Source organism: Haliotis rubra, unplaced genomic scaffold (assembly GCF_003918875.1).
Source record: "Haliotis rubra isolate DU_JTF1 unplaced genomic scaffold, ASM391887v1 Scf245, whole genome shotgun sequence".
In the NCBI taxonomy this organism is placed as follows: domain Eukaryota; kingdom Metazoa; phylum Mollusca; class Gastropoda; order Lepetellida; family Haliotidae; genus Haliotis; species Haliotis rubra.
The window spans coordinates 406,806-427,571 of NW_025766503.1; the positions used below are offsets into that span (position 1 = coordinate 406,806).

General features: G+C 41.3%; 1 protein-coding gene across 3 annotated transcripts; it reads left to right on the forward strand.

The window, feature by feature from the left end:
* Positions 1-1,816: 1,816 nt before the first annotated feature.
* LOC124279033 (cytochrome P450 2D20-like) lies at positions 1,817-18,045 on the forward strand. Of its 3 annotated transcripts, none has more exons than XM_046714828.1 (7): positions 1,851-2,103; positions 4,862-5,435; positions 7,860-8,069; positions 15,577-15,694; positions 16,403-16,668; positions 16,973-17,100; positions 17,692-18,045. In XM_046714828.1, exons 2-7 carry the CDS (start codon positions 4,881-4,883, stop codon positions 17,945-17,947), a joined length of 1,533 nt encoding a protein of 510 aa, XP_046570784.1. In that variant the 5' UTR covers positions 1,851-2,103; positions 4,862-4,880; the 3' UTR covers positions 17,948-18,045. The 3 variants fall into 3 exon arrangements, with proteins under 3 accessions (XP_046570786.1, XP_046570784.1, XP_046570785.1); XM_046714829.1 differs by lacking the exon at positions 1,851-2,103 and adding an exon at positions 4,573-4,745; XM_046714830.1 differs by lacking the exon at positions 16,973-17,100 and having other exon boundaries at positions 1,817-2,103; positions 17,692-17,929.
* The last annotated feature ends 2,721 nt before the right edge of the window (positions 18,046-20,766 follow it).

The following is a 20,766-nucleotide window of genomic DNA, read 5'->3' on the forward strand; positions in this document are numbered from 1 at the left end:
ATATTACTGTTCCCTCTATATTTTCGGATCACCTCTATCAAACGAACAATGATAGTATGTCCACATATTTAACATTTTCAAAACAAAGAACCTATGAATCATGCACGTAAGTATTCACCTTATTACGCCTGCAAGTGACCTCTGATGGACGGTTACAGACATAACCCACGAATCCGCAGGTAAGTATTCATCTTATTACGCCTGCATGTGACCTCTGATGGACGGTTACAGACATAGCCAACGAATCCTGCAGGTAAGTATTCACCTTATTACGCCTGCACGTGACCTCTGATGGTCGGTTACAGACATAACCCACGAGTCCTGCAGGTAAGTATTCACCTTATTACGCCTGCACGTGACCTCTGATGGACGGTTACAGACATAACCCACGTATCCTGCAGGTAAGTATTCACCTTATTACGCCTGCATGTGACCTCTGATGGACGGTTACAGACATAACCCACGAATCCGCAGGTAAGTATTCATCTTATTACACCTGCATGTGACCTCTGATGGACGGTTACAGACATAACCAACGAATCCTGCAGGTAAGTATTCACCTTATTACGCCTGCACGTGACCTCTGATGGTCGGTTACAGACATAGCCCACGACGACTGACTGACTGACTTTAGTTTTACGCAGCTTTTAGCAATATTCCAGCAATATCACGGCGGGGGACACAAGAAATGGGCTTCACACATTGTGCCCATGTGGGGAATCGAACCCGGGTCTTCGGCGTGACGAGCCAACGCTTTAAGCACTACGCTACCCCACCGCCCCCATAACCCACGAATCCTGCAGGTAAGTATTCACCTTATTACACCTGCATGTGACCGCTGATGGTCGGTTACACACACTCGTCACTTAAAGACTAGCATGCAAGTAAACTACAAACTGGTGGTTCTACTTGAAGAGGTAAATGTTGCATTGTTTATTTGCAGTATATATATAAATGTCTAATTGTTGATCTGCTACATCCAGACTCGCTAGAAATATATCTTCAAATATTGAAACCAAATTAGTTTAGCTACACACCTGGACACACGTTTCATCCTTCTTCATTTACACCTAACGTTCCTGTATGTTGCAGGAAGTATATACCATACGACTTGGACTTCATGCTGGATCTGTCTGCAACATCACCAATACACGCTTAAAAGTTTGCACAAGCTTCTCCAGATGGTTTTATAAAATGATGCAAGGGAAGCACCTGCAAGAAAAACAGCCATTTAATAGTTACAAAAGTCACTTTCTGCTTTTCAATATTATCTTTGTTAATAGAAGGTCCCTTTTTCGTTGGAAAATCCCGCGATTTGATTTCGAAAAATGGCTATTTCATTTGGAAATATAATGGTCTGCAATGATTGAGATTTGGCCAGGTAACCTGTAACTGTTTATATACCCAGCCTCGCTGTCCAGAATATACAGTGTGTATCGTTACACACACCCCGGATAATGTCATTGCAGGTACTCCCACTTCCGGGCCAAACATACGGAATCCAGTATATGAAAGAATGGGCGGATATTTATTACAAGATGAAAAAGGGTGTTATTACATCACGTTACATTATACCAAAACACACAAAAATAAATACTATATTTTATTCATAAGAAGAATGGAAAATTATATTATGTAGTAGGCTACTATTAACTATATACATATACAACAAGTCTATCTCTATATATGACAAGCTATATACAAATGTATTATTGTTGATACATTTACATTGCCTATCAAGGAAAGAACCCCCAATACAAAAAACCTATGTACCACGCTAAATCGTGAATATGTTGTGATTAATCCTCCAATACGTGATGTCCTTGGCAAGGTCATAATGTCGGGAAGTCACAATGATCCATGACCTTCACCTTATACAGCCGGCGAGTTTGGCCTTCCTTTTCAATAATTCCTGCATACCAATATTATGCAATAATGACGAAACTACATCTGTTTTCCACATTGCCTCGCTGTTGCCCAACGTTGTGCTTACACGTACCATCACACGTGCTACCGGGCACGAGTCAGAACGAACAGGCACAAGCCATGCTCTAAGGGAGGCTGCATATTATCCGTGAATGTTTGGAAGACTGGAAACCAGCGGTGAGTGATAAAATTAACAGTGAATATTCCTCAAAATATCGACAGATAGACATGTGGCACTGTTCTCCGGGTTGTTGTGGCGTTCGAGACACACGCATTGAGGGAGCAGTCATTATTTCCATTTCTGAACCGCGAAAGCTATGATATTTCCTGTTTATCAGGCATTTGTTCAGTTGTTACATGACCGATTTTTACTTGAGGAATAACTCTTTCCTTTGAAGTCAGTGTAAATTGTTTTACAATTTGTATGCACAAACTGTCTCAAAATAGCATCGATTGGATATTTGAAGTTTCTAATTGATATCCTCACCACAATTTACTTATGGCGAAGAGATCCACCAAACAGTCATTGGCCCAACGTATAGGAGATGAGATTAACGTACATATTACACTTCGGAGTCTTTACAGTTAATGTTTCCTGATCGTATTGATGCGACTTTTCTACTGGGTTGTAGCATGTGTTGTATGTGGTATAGACTTAGACTGAAGAGGTTTGGGAGATGGGCGGCCTGCGCTGCTTAGCGATGTATGTCGTAACTGGGGTATAGTCAACAGAATACAGAAACAAGAAATGTTTTACTCTGACAGACTGACGGGCAATTCTGTTCATGCCTTAATTAGACCCCCGATACCGTCATGGTAATATGTGAATTATGACAGAGTAGGCCTATCTGTATATCGAGGGTTCAAACCATAGAGTGAGTGAGTTGAGTGTAACGTTGTTTAACAGTATAGTTAGTATAGGTTAGTGAGGGAGGAAAGTCCGAAGCTAAGCACGGGTATGGTGCTGACAAACCAAGAATCATAATGTGTGCGAACTGGGATTCGAACCCACAAGCAGCGGTTTCTGGCATGGCGATAGTAAGGTGAGGTGAGGTGAAATTGGGTTTGACGTCGCGCTGGAGAATATTTCGCTCACATGACGACGTACATGCGTGTGTATGTGTAGGTGCGGCTGCTTGTACTAGCCCAGACTTAAGCTGGTTTTATAGTGCTAGCCCACTGAGATACCATGCTGCAGTGAAGCATGAATACCCCACTCAGACACATTATACTGACTCCGAGCCGACCAGTCCTTGTTGTACCCATTAATGCTGAGCGCCAGGCAGGGACCAACAAGTACCATATTTTAACGTCTTTTGGTATGACGCGGTTGGGGATCGAACCCGCGACCTTCCGCTCTCCGGGCGGACGCTCTAACCACTACACCACGGAGGCGGTCGTGGCGATAGTAGGTAACTCTGGGCCGCTGATGGCCCCATACATATCAGAGTGAGTTAGTTTAGTTTTAAGCCGCGCTCAGCAATATTCCAGCTATATGGCGGCGGTCTGTAAATAATCGAGTCTGGACCAGACAATCCAGTGATCAACAGCATGAGCATCGATCTACGCAATTGGGATTCGATGACATGTGTCGACCAAGTCAGCGAGTCTGACCACCCGATCCCGTTAGTCGCCACTTACGACAAGCATGGGTTATTTGATAGCTCGATAGGTTGCAAAGCTGTATATGTAGATAGTATTGAGGGCTTGTCCAACCTTTTTAGCAACAATCTTTTGTAAGCCCGGGCCTTTTTCTATAATGGTAGCTACGCTCCTGGTTACTGAAGATCAATTCTAACGCGGATCTTCACAGAAGCAAGATAGAAGACTTCTTAATGGTTTCACTATACCAGCGCTGTATTAAAAGAATTAAAAGTAACAAACACAGTCATGTTTTCTTATCATTGGTCCGCATTTGACACATTTGAGACAAATTTGCCGATGCATTTTGAAGTATCTGTAAACGACTCCCCCACTTTGCTTTCAGTTTATGTGTTTCAAACCGAAACATGAGTCTCATTAACCTATTCAGACAATGACCTACTTTTCAGCCGATCCGAAATTTCCCATGTGAAAGTGAAAAAAGACACCACAAACAACTATGGTTACACAGAATTCTAATTCCTTGTTTCATAAGAAAAGGTATTTACAAGTTAATTTCAATTTTAAACAATTACTTTAATAACATCGTATTTCTATACTTTATGGCGAAGTGTAGGCAGCATGACCTTAAGTAAGACGTCACAGACTGCCCCTGTTTGATGAGGTCGTAAAATGATTCACAATTCCTCTGGCTCACTGGTTACACCTGTTATGTGTTTTTTGCGCTTATTCAGTGTAGTTTTAAAACGCACAGTGTGATTGATATAATATCAAGTCCGTACCAGACCGCCAAACTTTTCTAGCGGGAGAGCCTCGTTTTGAGATTTCCACGAGTTCCGGATTTCCGTCTGTCAGAGCAGGCTGTACGACAGAGCACGCTGCACGACGTGTTTGTAAGGATTAGAAGGAGCGTAGTGTTGCAATATACAAGTGCTTTGATCTATCAAATAACACTGATTAATATTTATGTATCCTGTTCAGTGAATTGGTCTCAAATTCTGGACTGGTTATTGTACTATGCTGCGCAACAGCAGGAAACGAGACTGTTGTGTAATCAATGTTTTGACTTGTGTTCAGGAGAGTTCGCTCAAATGCATCTCGTTCAGTTAGTGTTCATGGAATTTAAACATTCATCGAAATGCAGATTTAAATTTCCAATAAACACTGACAGAGAGAGACCTGCCTGCGAGTGGACGACACGTGCTCCCCAGAATCAGGTGAGTCAGTCGGGTTTGGACATGTTATTTGTGTTCGAAAAAGCACAAACCACGTTCAAGCTGTTCCGCAAAATGTTTTATAGTCTCAATGCATTCATTTTCTTATTTTCCAACAGACATATTCTGATTCAGAAGATGATCGCAATTTTTCTGGGCGTTGTGGTGGGCGTACTGACAGTTATCTCCCTTATTCTGAAATACCTAGATGGCAGACGGTACCTTCAGATTCCCGCCGCGCCTTGTCGTCTACCGTTTTTAGGGAATGCAATCACTATGGACATGTCCCGTGCACACTTGGTATTGACTGAACTGGCGCAACAGCTCGGTCCAATATTCCGCGTCAGGATTTTTCAAGAAGAAATCGTCGTTCTGAATGATTATGACACAATCACAGAGGCTCTCGTCACAAACGGCCCAGACTTCGCGGGCCGCCCTCCGATGTCAAGGACACAAGAGGCAGGTAGATCGTCCCACTCTATCGTCTGGCAGACGTACACCCCAAAGCTTGTATTCCTGCGTAAAGAAGTGCACAAGTGTCTCAAGATGTATGGGTCTGGTTTCGAGAAACTGGAGGAAAAGTGTGCCCCTGAAATAGCCCATCTGTTGGACGTCATCACAAAGACAGAAGGCCAGCCATTTGACCCACGTGATAGTGTCTATGACGCGGTATCCTGCATCATGCTTAGTTTGGTAAGAACGTGTATGAACGACTCACATGTATACCCCTACCGTAGATAGTTGTGTAGGGACTTGCAAATGCCCTTATGGAGTGATTAGTTACATCACACTGTGGCTGATCGGTGTCAGATAAGTTAGTAAGTAAATACTTCATCCCGCACCAGCAGTATTGTAGCCATTGTGCGCGAGCTAAGAGTCTGAGGTTCGAATCCACGACAAGTGTCTCTTCGCATGGTGCAGGCCAATTGCGATGCCTTGGACTACATGGGGACCTCTCGTTACAAAGAAACGGCAGATGCTTAGTTTTATGATGTTACAAGTACATGTATTATCACTTCTAAAGGTGTATTCCCATACTGCCTACAGTTCCAAACTGCCTACAGGTTAAAACAACATGATACGGTCCAGTGATCAGGAAGTGAATACACCGCTCTGACCTTTTCAACCCCTGCTAAAATGAACTTGACCAGTTACTTGGTTAATGAACTGACCTTTTCTATGGTGTCTTCCCACTCTGCCTACAGAAGTTTAAAAAATGATAAGTGTTGGTTGGTTTATTCATTCTGAGAATTCTCTGTCTTTACATGGAGACATGGATTTATCATCCAAAACTGTGTTCCACAGTAGATATCGCTTGTGTGAGATCAGACGATATCTCCTAGGAGATATCGTTTTGACAGTAGATTTTGTACAATACCCGGACAATGCTATGACGTCATGAACTTGTTGACGTCACAATGTTATGACATCGCTGCACTGAAAATCTAATGGCAGTACTGTGTTCAGAGATGTACATTTTTCATTGAAAACTCATGAAGAGTGATTTTTTATGATAAATAGAATCTCACCCTCGTGTCTTCTGATATCAAATATATCAACACTCGTTGATAAAAGTAAAAATATCCTCGGCAAGCCTCGGATATTTGTTACTTTATCAACTCGTGGTGATATAAGTTTTACAGTCTTTTACTGGTTTCACAATTACGCACAACTGACAAGGATGTCCATTTCGTTGCCATGGACTCCGATATGTGACGGGACCCAGATAAAATGTATTTGAATATTTTTGTTTTGGTGGTATAGTATTCTCCTGTATATGTTATTTATTAGATCTTATGGTCTTTTTGTTGTAGAGTAATTTATGAGAGCCTGTATGGAGCTTAAGGAATCCGTAAAAATGCAGATGGTAGTGTTTGTTTGGTCAGATGTTGTTTGCAAGGCCTGAACTATGGCTGCGAGTTCTGCTGTGAAGATACTGGAGTTTGCCGGGAGATTATAGGATTGTTTAACGCTTTTTGGGGGTATGTAGATACCAAAACCAGTAGTACTCTTCTGATTTCAAGCACATTAAAAAAAATTCCAAATTAATTAAACCACTCACTAAATATCTCATTCATACAAAATTATACCAAACAATCTAGCAACAAAAACAATATATACCTTACCTTTTATATATTTATCATTATTAACTTAATAAATATGTTTTTAAACATGGGTTGGTTAAAAAATACAATAACAATAACCATTTACTACACCACATCTATATTAAATTCAAAATCTCTAATACTCTCTACCTATATCATATTTCTTTTTACCTTTTTAATTCGGTATCCGATTCAACTTTCCCTTAATACTCAGTTGTTGAGGGTTTTTTGGGGGGTTAGTAACACCACTCTTTCAAAATTTCTATTTTTTGTTCCCCTCATTTCTTGTATAAGTGTACTACCCCGTCGCCGAAATACCTTAGTTGTGCGTGCGACATTAAATAAAGCAAATAACTACTACTACCTTACTCAAAACGACACATCCCTTCTTCATTGATAATTGGGCTGTACCATTATTCTACAGGGCAAAACATCATTTCCCACGCTGCCTACAATATTTTGTTTGGCAGTTTGGGATGTAGGCAGTTTGGAACTGTAGGCAGTATGGGACCTAACCCTTCTAAATGATGATGGGGTGGCCTAGTGATTAAAGCGTTCGCTCGTCACGCCGAAGAACCGGGTCGGATTACCCACATGTGTACAATGTGTGAAGCCCATTTCTGGTGTTCCCCACCGTGATATTGCTGGAATATTGCTACAAGCGGCGTAAAACTAAACTCATTCACTCTAACTGATGATGACCCGTGACAATTCGGACTGGAATTGATCTTCAGTAACCCATGCTTGTCGTGAGAGGCGACTAACGGGATCGGGCGGTCAGACCCGCTGACTTGGTTGACACACGTCATCGTATCCCAATTGCGTAGATCGATGCTCATGCTGTTGATCACTGGATTGTCTGGTCCAGACTCGATTATTTACAGACCGCCGCCATATAGCTGGAATATTGCTGAGTACGACGTAAAACTAACTCACTCACTCACTGTAAATGATGATCGTATGTGACAACCCGAAAGATGGGTAACAGTTCTGTCTTCCCTGTCCTTTTCAGATTCTAGGGACATCAAACAAGTTGTCAGTCCCATGTCGACGGAAGCTCCAAGAGATAAATTTCCTGTTTAACACAACATTCGGTTCGGGTAGCGCTCGGTGGATGGACTTATTACCCTTGGCAAAGGTTTTCCGGTTTGGCGAACATAAGATTCTCCAAAAGGCCTTAAAATTGAGGGATGATTTCTGGAATAACGACATAACATTGCAGGTGAGTGCACGTAGGTACATCCTTGAGAATATAATGTATGCTACTGGAATACAGTAACTGTGCATTATTTAATGTTATGCCATTTTTATTGCAAAAGGATAACAACATGATTTGTGGTGTTTTCCTTAATCACTATTTACGTTGGTTGGATAATATCGAAATCTGTATGGTTTAACACTAGGCATCGTGATACGCCCTTGAAGAGATGTGGTGTCAAAAGTTAGTTCACAAATTCAGTATCGTGTGTGTCCACCATTGGCGTTGATGCAGGTATAATAACCTTGACCTTATAGTAACCTTTTTAGGGTTTATATTTGGTCTAGGATAATTGTAATACTTAGAATTTGTTGTCGGGGAATTAGCTTGGGACCGCAACACCTTCAAATAACCAAGAGAAGCATCGATTAGTGGCCAGTCTTTATTCGGTGCATTTCATGAGTGCAAATTATATAAAACATAATTTATTTCAAACTTGGACAATTAATACATAATATGAAAATCATGTGAATTAATAATTACATAAACCTTACTGACAATATACCTTACAATAAACAATTGCTAAGATTACACGGAAGTGAGGACACTTTATATTATATTGGAAACATAATACACGTGATGTAGTGCAGCTGAGAAATATGCGTAGAGAATGATGAGGTAACTGTTCAGTAAGACACGTAGTACATGTGCTATCCATTGCTAAAATAATCTTCTACGGAAGTCGTAAATGATGGGCGTTACTTTGCTACATCCCAACAGAATACAACCTAAGCAGAATAATAAGAATACACAAATAATATAAATGCTCAGTCTGCTAGTTGAATCATATGACCACATCTGAATATCTAGACTGTCGCGAATTACTAAAGATCATATGCCGAACGTCATGTTATTGAATAAGTACACATATACATACTTAAAGCTGTACAGTACTGAGAACGTAGCAATATGTGAGCAACTGAATCAAGCAACAAGGTTTATGTGCGCTCAGTAGTGTTGCGTGTGCCGTATTGTAACCTCACATATGTACATTGTTTAAACATTGGTTGATGAAAGGTAGCATGGAACATTTGAGTTAAACACATATAATAATCATCTAGAAATACATTCACTGACATTCACTTTCATTGCAAACACGCAATAAAATATACAGCACGTGCGCAAGAATTGCTTTGCTTCCACGAGTCCGATCATATGTAATTGTGATTTACTGAACCTATATTATGTCTTAACGTTAAACTACATTATACTGTAAACTATTTTGATGGAAAGATTGTTAGATTGGTTCTACATGGTCTGACACAACTATGATACAGATATTCCTTGTTGTACTTATTCAATACTGCATAGTTTAAATGATGATAGTGGCATAAACTAACAGTATGGAACGTAATAGAAAACAGAGAAAATATGAACATAATTTAAGAACATACAATGAATGAATTGAACATGGCTTACCTTCAAATAACCAAGAGAAGCATCGATTAGTGGCCAGTCTTTATTCGGTGCATTTCATGAGTGAAATACCCGAACGAACGAAATTTATAGTTTAACGTCGGCTTTTAGCATGGCCAATGTCGCCGACGGGGTAGGTGGGGTTGATATAAAATTATTTATAATGTGTTAATAGGGATAAACCACCATACCCAAAAAAATGTAAAATTTGGGGGATTAAGCTTCACTAGTTTTAGAATATAATAGTTATAAATATAATATAAATAAAATAAAAAGCCGAAATTATAAAGAGAGAGAGAAAAATAAAGCAGTTGTTAATAATAAGAGTTGGAATAAGTATATGGTAGATAAAGTTGGGGGTGGGGATGAGGGGGTGGGGGTGGGTATAGAGTAATTGTATAGCATGTTGGGGCTTAATTTGTAATGGTGCAGTTAAGCTGTACTATTTAAGAAAAGGGGACCTAATAAAAAAGAAAAACGGGTTTGTAACGGGGGTGGGGGGTGGGTGGGTGAAGGAGACGATGAGGCAAAGGCTGTGGCAGTGGTTTGAAAGGCTGTGGGTGAGCTGGCTGGGTAGGGAGGCCGTGACCTTGTACTGGAGAGCTTGTGCTGGTTGTTTACATTTAAGAGGTTACTGATTGGCTGAGAGAGGGCACGGACGTCGTAGCGAAAATAAGACACTATGGATAGTTGACAGGTTGAGGGGATTAAAAAGTAGATGTATATTATTGTGGTATTTAGATGGTATACTGCTGTGTAGTTGTGTGATGTTTGTTTGTTGCAGGTGGCAGTGTGTAAATATGTGTTCAATTGTTTCTGGTTGTTTGCATTGTGTACATAGTCCATCTGGGTGTCTATTTTGTTTGTATAATGCATGGTTTAAGTTTGTTATGCCAGTGATTAGTCTAGTGATGAGTGTGTCCATGTGTTTGTTGTTTGAGTAGGTGAGGGTTTTGGTGATAGGTTTGGTTATGATGGATTTAACCCAGGTGGATTTGTTTGTATTGAAGTTGTGTTGGTAGTTTTGGTTTAGTATGTGAGATTTGATGAGTTGTTTGATTTCTGTTTTGGATGTGTGGAATTGTATGACTGGAGAGTTTTGAGTGGTGGCTAGTTTGGCTGCTATTTCTGCTGTATTATTTCCTTTGTTGTGAGCGTGAGCTGGTATCCACATTAATGTTATGTTTTTATATAATTGTTGTAATGAGTGAATCTGTATAATTATGTTGTGTATTAGGTCGTTACGTGATTTTGAGTGCTTATGTTGGAGTTGTTTGACGGCGCTGAGGGAATCTGTGAGTATTAAGATGTTGGTGTGGGGCATAGTGGGGCTGAGGTGTAGTGCAGTTAGGATGGCTGTTAATTCTGCTGTGTTAATGTTTGTGTGGTTTGTATAGTGGAGGTTTGTTGTTAAGGGGGGTGTTTGTTGTACATGGATGCCTATGCCTGTTCGACTGTTTGTACCGATTGAAGCATCTGTATATATTTGGGTGTGGTTGGGGTAATTTAGGTTGATGTGGATTTGGATGAGGTTTGTTTTGGTTTGAGTGTCAGTGTTTTTAGGGAGATTTTGGAGTGTTTTTCTGCTAAGGTAGTATCTGTAGAGGGTGGAGGTTTGTCATGAATGTAGCTTGTTATGGGAGGTGTGTGCTGGATGGTGTTTAGGTGTTGTGAGTGTAGCAGATTGTTGAGGTGAGTGAGCAGGGGGGCTTTGTTTGGGTTGTTTTTGAATTTTTTAATAGTGGATTTTTTAGTGTTGGTGTATTTAGTTGAAATAAGTTTGTATATTGGGTTGTGTTGGGCCCCAGCCCAGTAATTGAGTGCAGTTTGGTTTATTCGTGTTTTGATTGAAGGGATGCCTGTGAGTAGGAGAAGAGTGTTGTGGGAGCTGCCAGTCCTAGTGCCTAGGGCTTGCCTAAGGGCTTTGTACTGTATGGAATTAAGATTTTTGTAGGTTGGTTTGGGAGAGGGAGCGGAGGACAGGAGCAGCGTAGTCCAGTCTAGACTGTATAAGAGTTTTGTATATATTAATAAGTGTTTGTTTGTCGGCTCCCCAGTTTGTTCCACTGATAGCTCGCATGAGATTTAAGTCTTTTTGACATGAGTTGACCAGATTATTAATGTGGGGTGTCCATGTCATGTGTTGGTCAAAAGTTACACCTAGAAATTTTGCCTCTTTTTCGAACTTGATTTCCGGGTTATTAAGATGGAGTTTGGGTGTATAATTTTGCATTTTTTGCTTTTTGAATAAGATGCCCACAGTTTTTTTGACGTTAATGTGGAACTCCCATTTATGGGCCCAGTTTTGGATGTGATTTAGCATTCTTTGAGTTTTGATTGTGGCTTGGTTTCCTGAAGTGGATGATGTCCAAAAAGAAATGTCATCAGCGAATTTTGCAGTAGAAAATTTCTGGCCACTTGTCCGGGAATATGTCGTTAATCATGAAGTTGAATAGTGTTGGGGATATTATGCTCCCCTGGGGGGTTCCATTTTCTAGTGGAAATGGATCGGAGACAGTGTTGTGAGATTTGACGATTATTTGTCTATTTTTAAGGAATGCCTGTATGAAATTTAAAATTCGCCCGTGTATGGCATTTTCCTGTAGTTTTTGGATAAGGCCGTTGTGCCAGATCATGTCGAAAGCTTTACTAAAGTCGATGAAAATGGCCAGCGTGTATTGTTTTTGTGCTTGGGCTACCTTTATATCATGCTCCAAATTTAAAATGTGATCTAAAGTTTGCCTATTTGGAGTGAAGCCACTCTGGTCCTGTTTGATTAAGTTATGGGTTTGGATTTGATGTTTTAGTCTATTATTTACTTTAGACTCAAGTGTTTTACATAAATGTGAGGTGAGTGATATAGGTCGAAATGAATCTGGGGAGTTAAGGATTGGCGCACCACCTTTGCTGTTTTCCAAGATGATGGGATGTTTCCTGTGGTCCAGATTTGGTTAAATAGTGTAAGTGTTAAGTTGAGCATGTTTGATGGTAATTTGTTGAGTATAGTGTATGTGATGTTGTCTGGACCAGGGGCTGAGGCTGGGTTTTTTAAAATACCCCGAATAAAGGCCGTTATATATACCACCGATGCTCTCAGAGTTCGTGATATGGTCGCGCGTTCAATGGTCACTTCTTTAAACAATACTTACAAATGCTGCTAATCTACACTGCTGACTATCTAAATCTTAAGATAACCTCGTAGCTTTGAAAGACTTGAGAGTGCAGAAATTACTAAATTATCTAACAGTTTTCTCGGAGAGCTTGTTATCATAGAGTAATGTTTATTTCTCTCTCCGGACATGTCGTCTTAACAGTTAGTACATAAGGCTTATCAAGAAAACTTGGGAATGAAGACGAGCGTATATTGATACTGACAGATTATAGACTTAGGCCGGACCATGCATGTAGTCTTAACACATAATGCTAATTATCTTACAACTTGGTAAATGAAGATCAACACTAACTGAGACAGCGTTTAGTATTCTTGTTAATGAATAAAATATACAAAATGGGTTGTTTAGTCCTATTTAATAAAGTCACAATTATTTATATAAGATTGAGGAAAATATGACGTATTTTAGAACTATGATACAGGCTTGAAAACGACGACGCATTGACTGTAAGCCGTGGCATGACGTACACACAGTTTAGGTTGAAATTAACGTCTTTACCGCAGCATTCAGAGGCTAGAGCATAATCAACCGATTTTCAATTTTCAAAATCTGGTGTGTGAACGTCAGATGTAAACAAGCATGCAAAAAGTGAATAAATGCATTGTGTACAAAGTGCAGGTGCCACGCGCGATACTTGACATCGAATTTCATGCAAAGTGCTTTGCTACATGTCTATTTAGTGCTATTTGTATACTCAGCAGCAAAAAACCCCAAAACGTCAGTACGAATTCAAATTTAGATCAAATCATTACAGAAAAGGACATAATAAGACACATCAATGAATAACTCAACACAATTCCAAGACATTATGTGAACGTTTGCAGTCCATTCAGACTCTTGACTTCAGTATCTAGTGTGACCACCTTTTTTACTGCGTCAATGTAATCTTTAGAATCTTGATGTCTCGTTCAGGTCAACTTATGACAAGGAAATGTAAATGGGTTCAGTTTATTTTTTCCCCGATGTACGTATCACAGGTCATGATTTTATTGACACTGTGGTATCTTAGCCAGGTTTTCAGCGATAACCAATCGTCACGAAATACCCTTGTGATTGATTTTGATGTTTTGCAGTTGGTTTTAGTGCTCAGTATATTTGCATCATCATTAGAAACATCAGAACATTTGTTTTTCTCGCTTTCAGTACCGAAAAACAAGTCAAGCGACTGCTGTTTCTTAGCAGGACTGGCCATGCTTAAATGACCAAAACATAGTCTTAATATTGTGAATGACATACTCAGCTGCTATGGGTTATCTAAGTATCGTGAATGACGTACTCAAATGCTATTGGCTGGTATCTTTACTACATTACAGCATAGCTCTATTTTCAACCACTCGGTGTTCCCGTACTTTCTGTTAATAACACAATCTTTTTCAACGCAGTTTGCAAGAAAACGAAAATTATCATTGTTTGCTTATCAAACGTGTTTTTTTTATCGATCTTATTGAACTGAATTCTGAGGGTCACTCATAAAATTTGCGTCAAGCTTGACTCGTATGATAATATTTTGAGAGTTTTTTTAGAAAATTGTTGCATCAAATACGCAGGAATCACGCGTCAAGTAAAACCCTGCTTGCACCTCCCCATGAGTCTCTTTCCATAACACATTGGTCTGAGTAATGCTGGCCACGTTGTCGCCATATTCTTGCTCTGCCATCTGCAGTTGATACGCGGTACCGACTCTCATCTTTGAACAGAACAGTTTCCATTGCCTGTATCGCCAGGTTTGGTGTTGTAGGGCAAACTGTAGACGTTCACGCCGATGACGAGGGGTGAGGATAGGTCCACGGTAAGGTCTACTGCAAGGTTCCCGCTGTTAAGACGTCGGCGTACTGTATCAGTACTGATTGGTCTTCCGTGTGTTCCCACTGTCTGGCGTGCTGTGTGCTGTTTCGGATGCCTGCATGAAGGGATTCTGTACATGCTGTCGCACAACATGTTGGTCTTGTCGTCTTGTGGTCACCCTTGGTCTGCCAGTACGGGGGCGATCATTTGTGGTGTTGGTGGCCCGGAAACGTTGCTGCAGCCTGTAGATGGTCCGAACGTTGACCTGGAAGTGATTGGCAACGGCTTGTGCAGTGTGGCCAGCTTCAAGTCTTCCTAGCGCCTGGTTCCTCTGAGCTGTCGTGAGTCACGGCATCCTGCTGACGTTGTAATGTGAATGTTCCAACCAGGTTTGGGGGTGCATTTTATAGGGCTGGTCATGTGAACAGCACGTGCAGCATGAGTTGCGAAGGAAAATTCCAAACTGACGTTTCTTTTGCTGGTTAGTATATTACGTTTTCAAACTTTTATTTTATGCAGTTTTATGTTATACACAGTTACTTTTTTCTGTTAATATATGTGGAGACATAATCCAATTAAAATTTGTTATAAAGTTCAGGATCATTCCCAGTTATAAACACACCAGCTTTTCCCAGAGCTGGCTCGGTCCGGCTGACTTGGGAGAGTTGAGACCTCCCCTTTCTACAGCAGCAGGATTTGAAGTTTTGTCAGTGCGTATCAGGAACTTGGAGGATCAAAGTCGGGCAAATCGACCACTTGCATGGTAGCCCTAGACAGTGATGGTGCAGGCGATCAGTGGCTATGGTCGGGGAAAATCAACGACTCGAACCCCCTAACCTAGCACATCGAATAGAGACATTTGCGATTTGCAGCGCTCTCGAACATTGTGAGATAAGAGTACATCTATTTTGTAGCCCATGTGAATGAAACACATTTCAAGATCATGATCATAGAATGATATTTACTGTAACAGATACTGATGAAACTTGTGGCGCAGCTTCTTCAGGATTGGGTGAAGGTAAATCAGACTGGGATACATTCTAACAATGAGTTAGATATGGAAATGCGCATATATACAATACGTCATCATATTTCAGGCAACGGATCAAGGTGTTGTAAGACGGATGTTATTCTTCGCGCAGAACAAGAATGAGTATGAATTTGACATTTCCGAGAACACAGCAAAAGAAGTGTTTACAAATCTGATTTTAGCAGGTAAGGTTCCGGCTATTCACTATAGATATTTATATCTCTACCTGTGAAAATCAGGGTTAGAATTGTTCTTCACCAACCCATGCTTGTCGTAAGAGGTCACCAACGGGATCGGGTGGTCAGGCTCGCTGACTTGGTTGAATCATGTCATCGTAGGCCAATTGCGTAGATCGATGCTCATGCTGATCTCTTAATTGTCTGGCCCAGATTCGATTATTTACAGAACGCCGCCATATAGCTGGGATATTGCGTTGGAATGAGTGCGGCGTTAAACAGAAACAAACAAACAAACAATCAAACACATATCTCCTTTAGAACGTTCCCGAAGACCATTTGGCTCGAAACATTCTTAAAAGACACCATGCCATATTAAGCCTACATTCTATATATTTAGCTCAACAAACAGGCGTAAATCATGCATTTAGCTGACTTCCTACATAGCTCAGCAAACATGCTTACAACCACCGTATTCTGCCCACGTCTTACCGTCTCACAAACATGTATCTGACATACACCCTGTAGATAGTCAACATACTTCCTGTCACAGTGGATTTAGTAGTTTAGATACATATAGTTTTATAAGAGATTAGACAACAATGCAGCTGTATTATTAGGTCATTAAATTTTTATAAGCTGCGATTCAACATTAGTTTCCTACATCTATGTGCTACCCCCTTCAACTACTGAGTAAGTTATGAGATGTACTTACAGGGACCGACACGACCTCAACTTCCCTCACCTGTCTCCTCCTGTTCCTTCTTCATCACCCGGATGTACAGACCAAGCTGCACGCAGAGCTGATGGAGGTTGTGGGGTCAACGCGTCTGCCCAGTCTGTCGGACAAACAGAACATGCCCTACACACAGGCCACACTCTGGGAGCTGTTAAGAATCATTGGCCATGTTCCCCTGGCTGTTCCACACTACACCCTTTCAGATACAAGCATACAGGGCAAACTTGTTCCTGCAAATACCACGGTGAGCTCCTTGATCGTGTAACCACACGTCTCCTTGCCACACGTCTCCTTTACACCTCCCTTGCCACACGTCTCCTTTACACGTCTCCTTGCCACACGTCTCCTTTACACCTCCCTTGCCACACGTCCCCTTTACCCATTCATTGCCACACGTCTCCTTTACCCCTCCCTTGCCATACGTCTCGTTTGCCCATTATTCCCCATCAAAGTTTTCTATGGTTGCATTTTCTATCCTTGTCCATTTTCAGTTGTCTGTCTTTTGAAAAATGTAGTTGGTTTTCTGACTTGCGGAACTTGTGCTACAGGTATACATTAACCTATGGGCCCTGCTACATGACGACACCTTCTGGGAGAGTCCGTGGGATTTCCGCCCTGAGAGGTTCCTAGATAGCAGCAATAGGCTCCTGCCGCCCAGTCATCCAGTCAGACGCAGGTATACTGCATGTGTGTCCGACATTTCAGTCTGTGATGCTGTTAGGCATAGTCCTAGTATGACCGAATTCGCATAGTTGTGTATTTGTGCCCATTAATGACGCTATGCATTATTGTGTATGGTTTTTTTTTTGGTACACAGAAAACTTCATATCATTTTTGGTGTTTGTGTTTTTAAGGCAACAAACACCTTATGCAAATTGGTTAAGTGCTTAACCTTCCAGCTGACAGGGCGGTGGGGTAGCCTAGTGATTAAAGCGTTCGCTCGTCACGCCAAAGACCCAGGTTCGATTCCTCACATGGGTACAATGTGTAAAGCCCATTTCTGGTTTCCCCCGTCGTGGTATTGCTGGAATATTGCGAAAAGCGGCATCAAACGAAAGTCACTCACTCACTCCAGCTAACACCTGGTTGCAGCTCTGCCTTTCAGTGACCCCTTTACATAACATTTACCAGTATTCTGCCTTTTACGCCAATGTCATAAGGTGATAATCGGGACTGGGTATTTCTTGTTTTCATTCAGTAAGAAAATAGAACATTTGGCATTTTGGCATCTACGCCTGTATTGTATTTTATGCATTCTTTACTTCAGAATGCTAGCATTTGGAGCTGGTCGTCGGGTTTGTCTAGGAGAAGCCATGGCCAAGAACAGACTCTTCTTGTTAGTGACAGCGCTGATCCAGAACTTCGTGTTTGAACCTGTAGAGGGCGAGTTGTTGCCAGATGCCGACCCTCGCACCTTTGACATGGGGCTGGTGCTTCACCCGCATAAGTTCAAGTTGTGTGCTGAGTCAAGACATTCCTCGCCTCTATATACACAGAAAGTCAGACAGCAGTCTCATCTCTGATGAACATATCAATGGACAAACTACACGTCGGAGGCTGTAGAAGTGTAGTGTTCAAAATGTATGAAACAAGGGAAAGTAATAGAAAAACCTGTTATTTATGTGTTTGTCCTTTAGCGCACAATGTTTCAGATGCAACATATGTTATATTTGGGATACACTTTGTCAGTAAAGTACAGATTCTAGTACTTTTAACGGGTTGACTCCCAACCGGGATTCGAACCCACACTCTCCGAGCCAAACACCTAATCGCCAGCACGTAAAGTCGGCAGTCTATGTTATTCAGCCACCGCGGCTTCCGCAGAAGTTGGACTGCTGATTGTCTAGATCACGAACATCATATACATCTCTGACAAGTCTAAATTGGAACGGTTCCCATTGTCGAAGCTATGATTACACAAGGTGTTTTCGAAAGTGGTCAAATGCAAAGTGTGTTACATTTGGGATTACACTTTCGCAGTACACAACAGACTCTGACTGGGATGTCACTGTATCAACTGGCTGCAACTGGCTGCAACTGGCATCAGATACAGACGATGCTTATGCTCGCTGGGTACCGGGTTTCTCTGATCCAGCTGTAATGTGGAGTCCATTATTGATGGCCTATAGTCGCGGAGGTACGTTGATACAGAATCGACTTCCAGTGGTGTTCGGGTTCTCAAAGGGCTTCCACCCCGATACAGATACAGACTGTCGTTCTGTGTGAGACGATATTGTACACTGCAGTGACAGGTTCTCCAAGTATGTGTGGGATATTGTTGGTGTATTATTATTATTATTGTTACTAACGGAAAAGAGTAACTGTGCATAACATAAAATTGCATAAAATAAAAGTTATTTGAAAAGTTATTTAAATAACCATAAATAAAACGTATAGCAAAGCATTTGCATGAAATGTGATGGCACAATAAACTTTTGGCATGCTTTTTGACACCTGAAGTTCTCACACCTGATATTGAATATTGAAGACAGCACATTCGGCTGACACATCTAAGGAATCGATTCCATACAGCCAGTTTGACTGCTCGGAACATTCCTTTCTTACGTCCAATCAGTTCCAGGACTGTACGGAACCGATAGAGGGAGCATAACATCCGGCCCTGAGGACCTGCAATACGTCCAATGTTGCTCCAACGTCACCGACAGGCACGTCTTGTCAGGTGCACACATCATCTACGTCACAGGAGACAAGATTGGGGTGGTTCACTGACGAGTCGAGATTTTATGTGGACAGCTCAGATGTGCGAGGCGAACGGTATGCTGACGCGTGCGTTCTTCAACGTCGACAGGTTGGTGGCGAGAGCGTTATGGTATGGGGGCACATCTCAACTCATGGTCGGACACAACTTGTCATTGTCAATGGCAACCTGACAGGTCTGCGATACAGGAATGAGATCATTGGGCCTCATGTTCATTCAAGGGCAGTGGTGGAAATTCACGCTTCAGCAAGATAATGCCAGTCTACATGTCGCTCGTGTTGTGACAGATTTCCCGAGGCAACAGAATATTCCGATACTCCCCTCTCCAGCTGTTTCACCGGACTTGCCCCTATCGAGCACGCTTGGGGTGAAATGGAGGGACATTTACGTCAAGCCGAGAGTCAAGCGTTAGTTCAGACATTGAACAACATTCCAATCGCTTAGTGTCGTCTATGCGTCGTGGTTGTCAAGCCTGCATCAACGCCAATGGTGGACACACACGATACTAAATTTGTGAACTGACTTTTGACACATCACTTCAAGAGCATGTCACTATGCCTAGTGTCAAGTCATACAGATTTCTGTATTATCCTGTCAACAGTTTAACAGTGATTAAGAAAAACAACACAGATCACGTTATTATCTTTTTGCATTAAAAAATGGCAAAACATCAAATAATGCAGAGTTGATTTATTCCAGTTATATACGAGGGGCTTTCAATAAGTTTTGCAACTTGAGCATTTGTGTTTACACAAACAATGTCAACTTGTGGCAGGTGTGACATAACATCCGGTTGACACGTGTCATAACAAGTGACACAACAGTAAGTCAGATATGATGGTTTCATTCACCTAATGGTGGTCACAATCATGGATTCTCTCAAACATGAACTACGCGCTGTAATAAAGTTCCTTACTAAGGAGGGATGCAAAGCAAAAGAAATTCATGAACGCATATTTAAAGTGATGGGTAAGGATGCTCCTAACTATTTAAACGGTTTGCCGTTGGTCTCCACAGTTAAGGTCGGACAGGCTTTCAGATACCACCCAACCAGCCGGGAAACCATAGCCGCTATTGAAAGAAGAATTTTGTCTGATCGACGAATATAAGTATTTGAACTTTCTAAGGAATTCCAAATATCAGTTGAAACTATTATTAATGAGCATCTTGGTATGTCTAAGGTATCTGTAAAATGGGTACCTAAAATTTAGAAACCTCAGAGCTATCGCCAAAAGACAACTGAAAGTTGTCGAGAGACCCAGAACCTCTATACTGCTATGAAACCGGATTTCTTTCTCGTCTAGTGATCAACTAAATTGGAATCCCTGCACTGGAAGCACCCATCCGCCTCTGAAGAAGATTCGCATTCAACCATCGGCTGACAAGGTAATGACATCCATATTTTGGGATGCAAGAGGCATATTACTGATTAATTATATGTCACCAAAAAACTACAATCAAAGGACAATGTTATGCTAATGTAATGAAAGATTCGCGAAAATCTAGAAACGCCGTGGGATATTAACACGTGGTGTTCTACCTTTGCATGACAACGCTCCGGTTCACAAGTCGAGGATTGCACAGGCCGCCATACGTGAATGTGGATTCGAACAGTTAAATCAC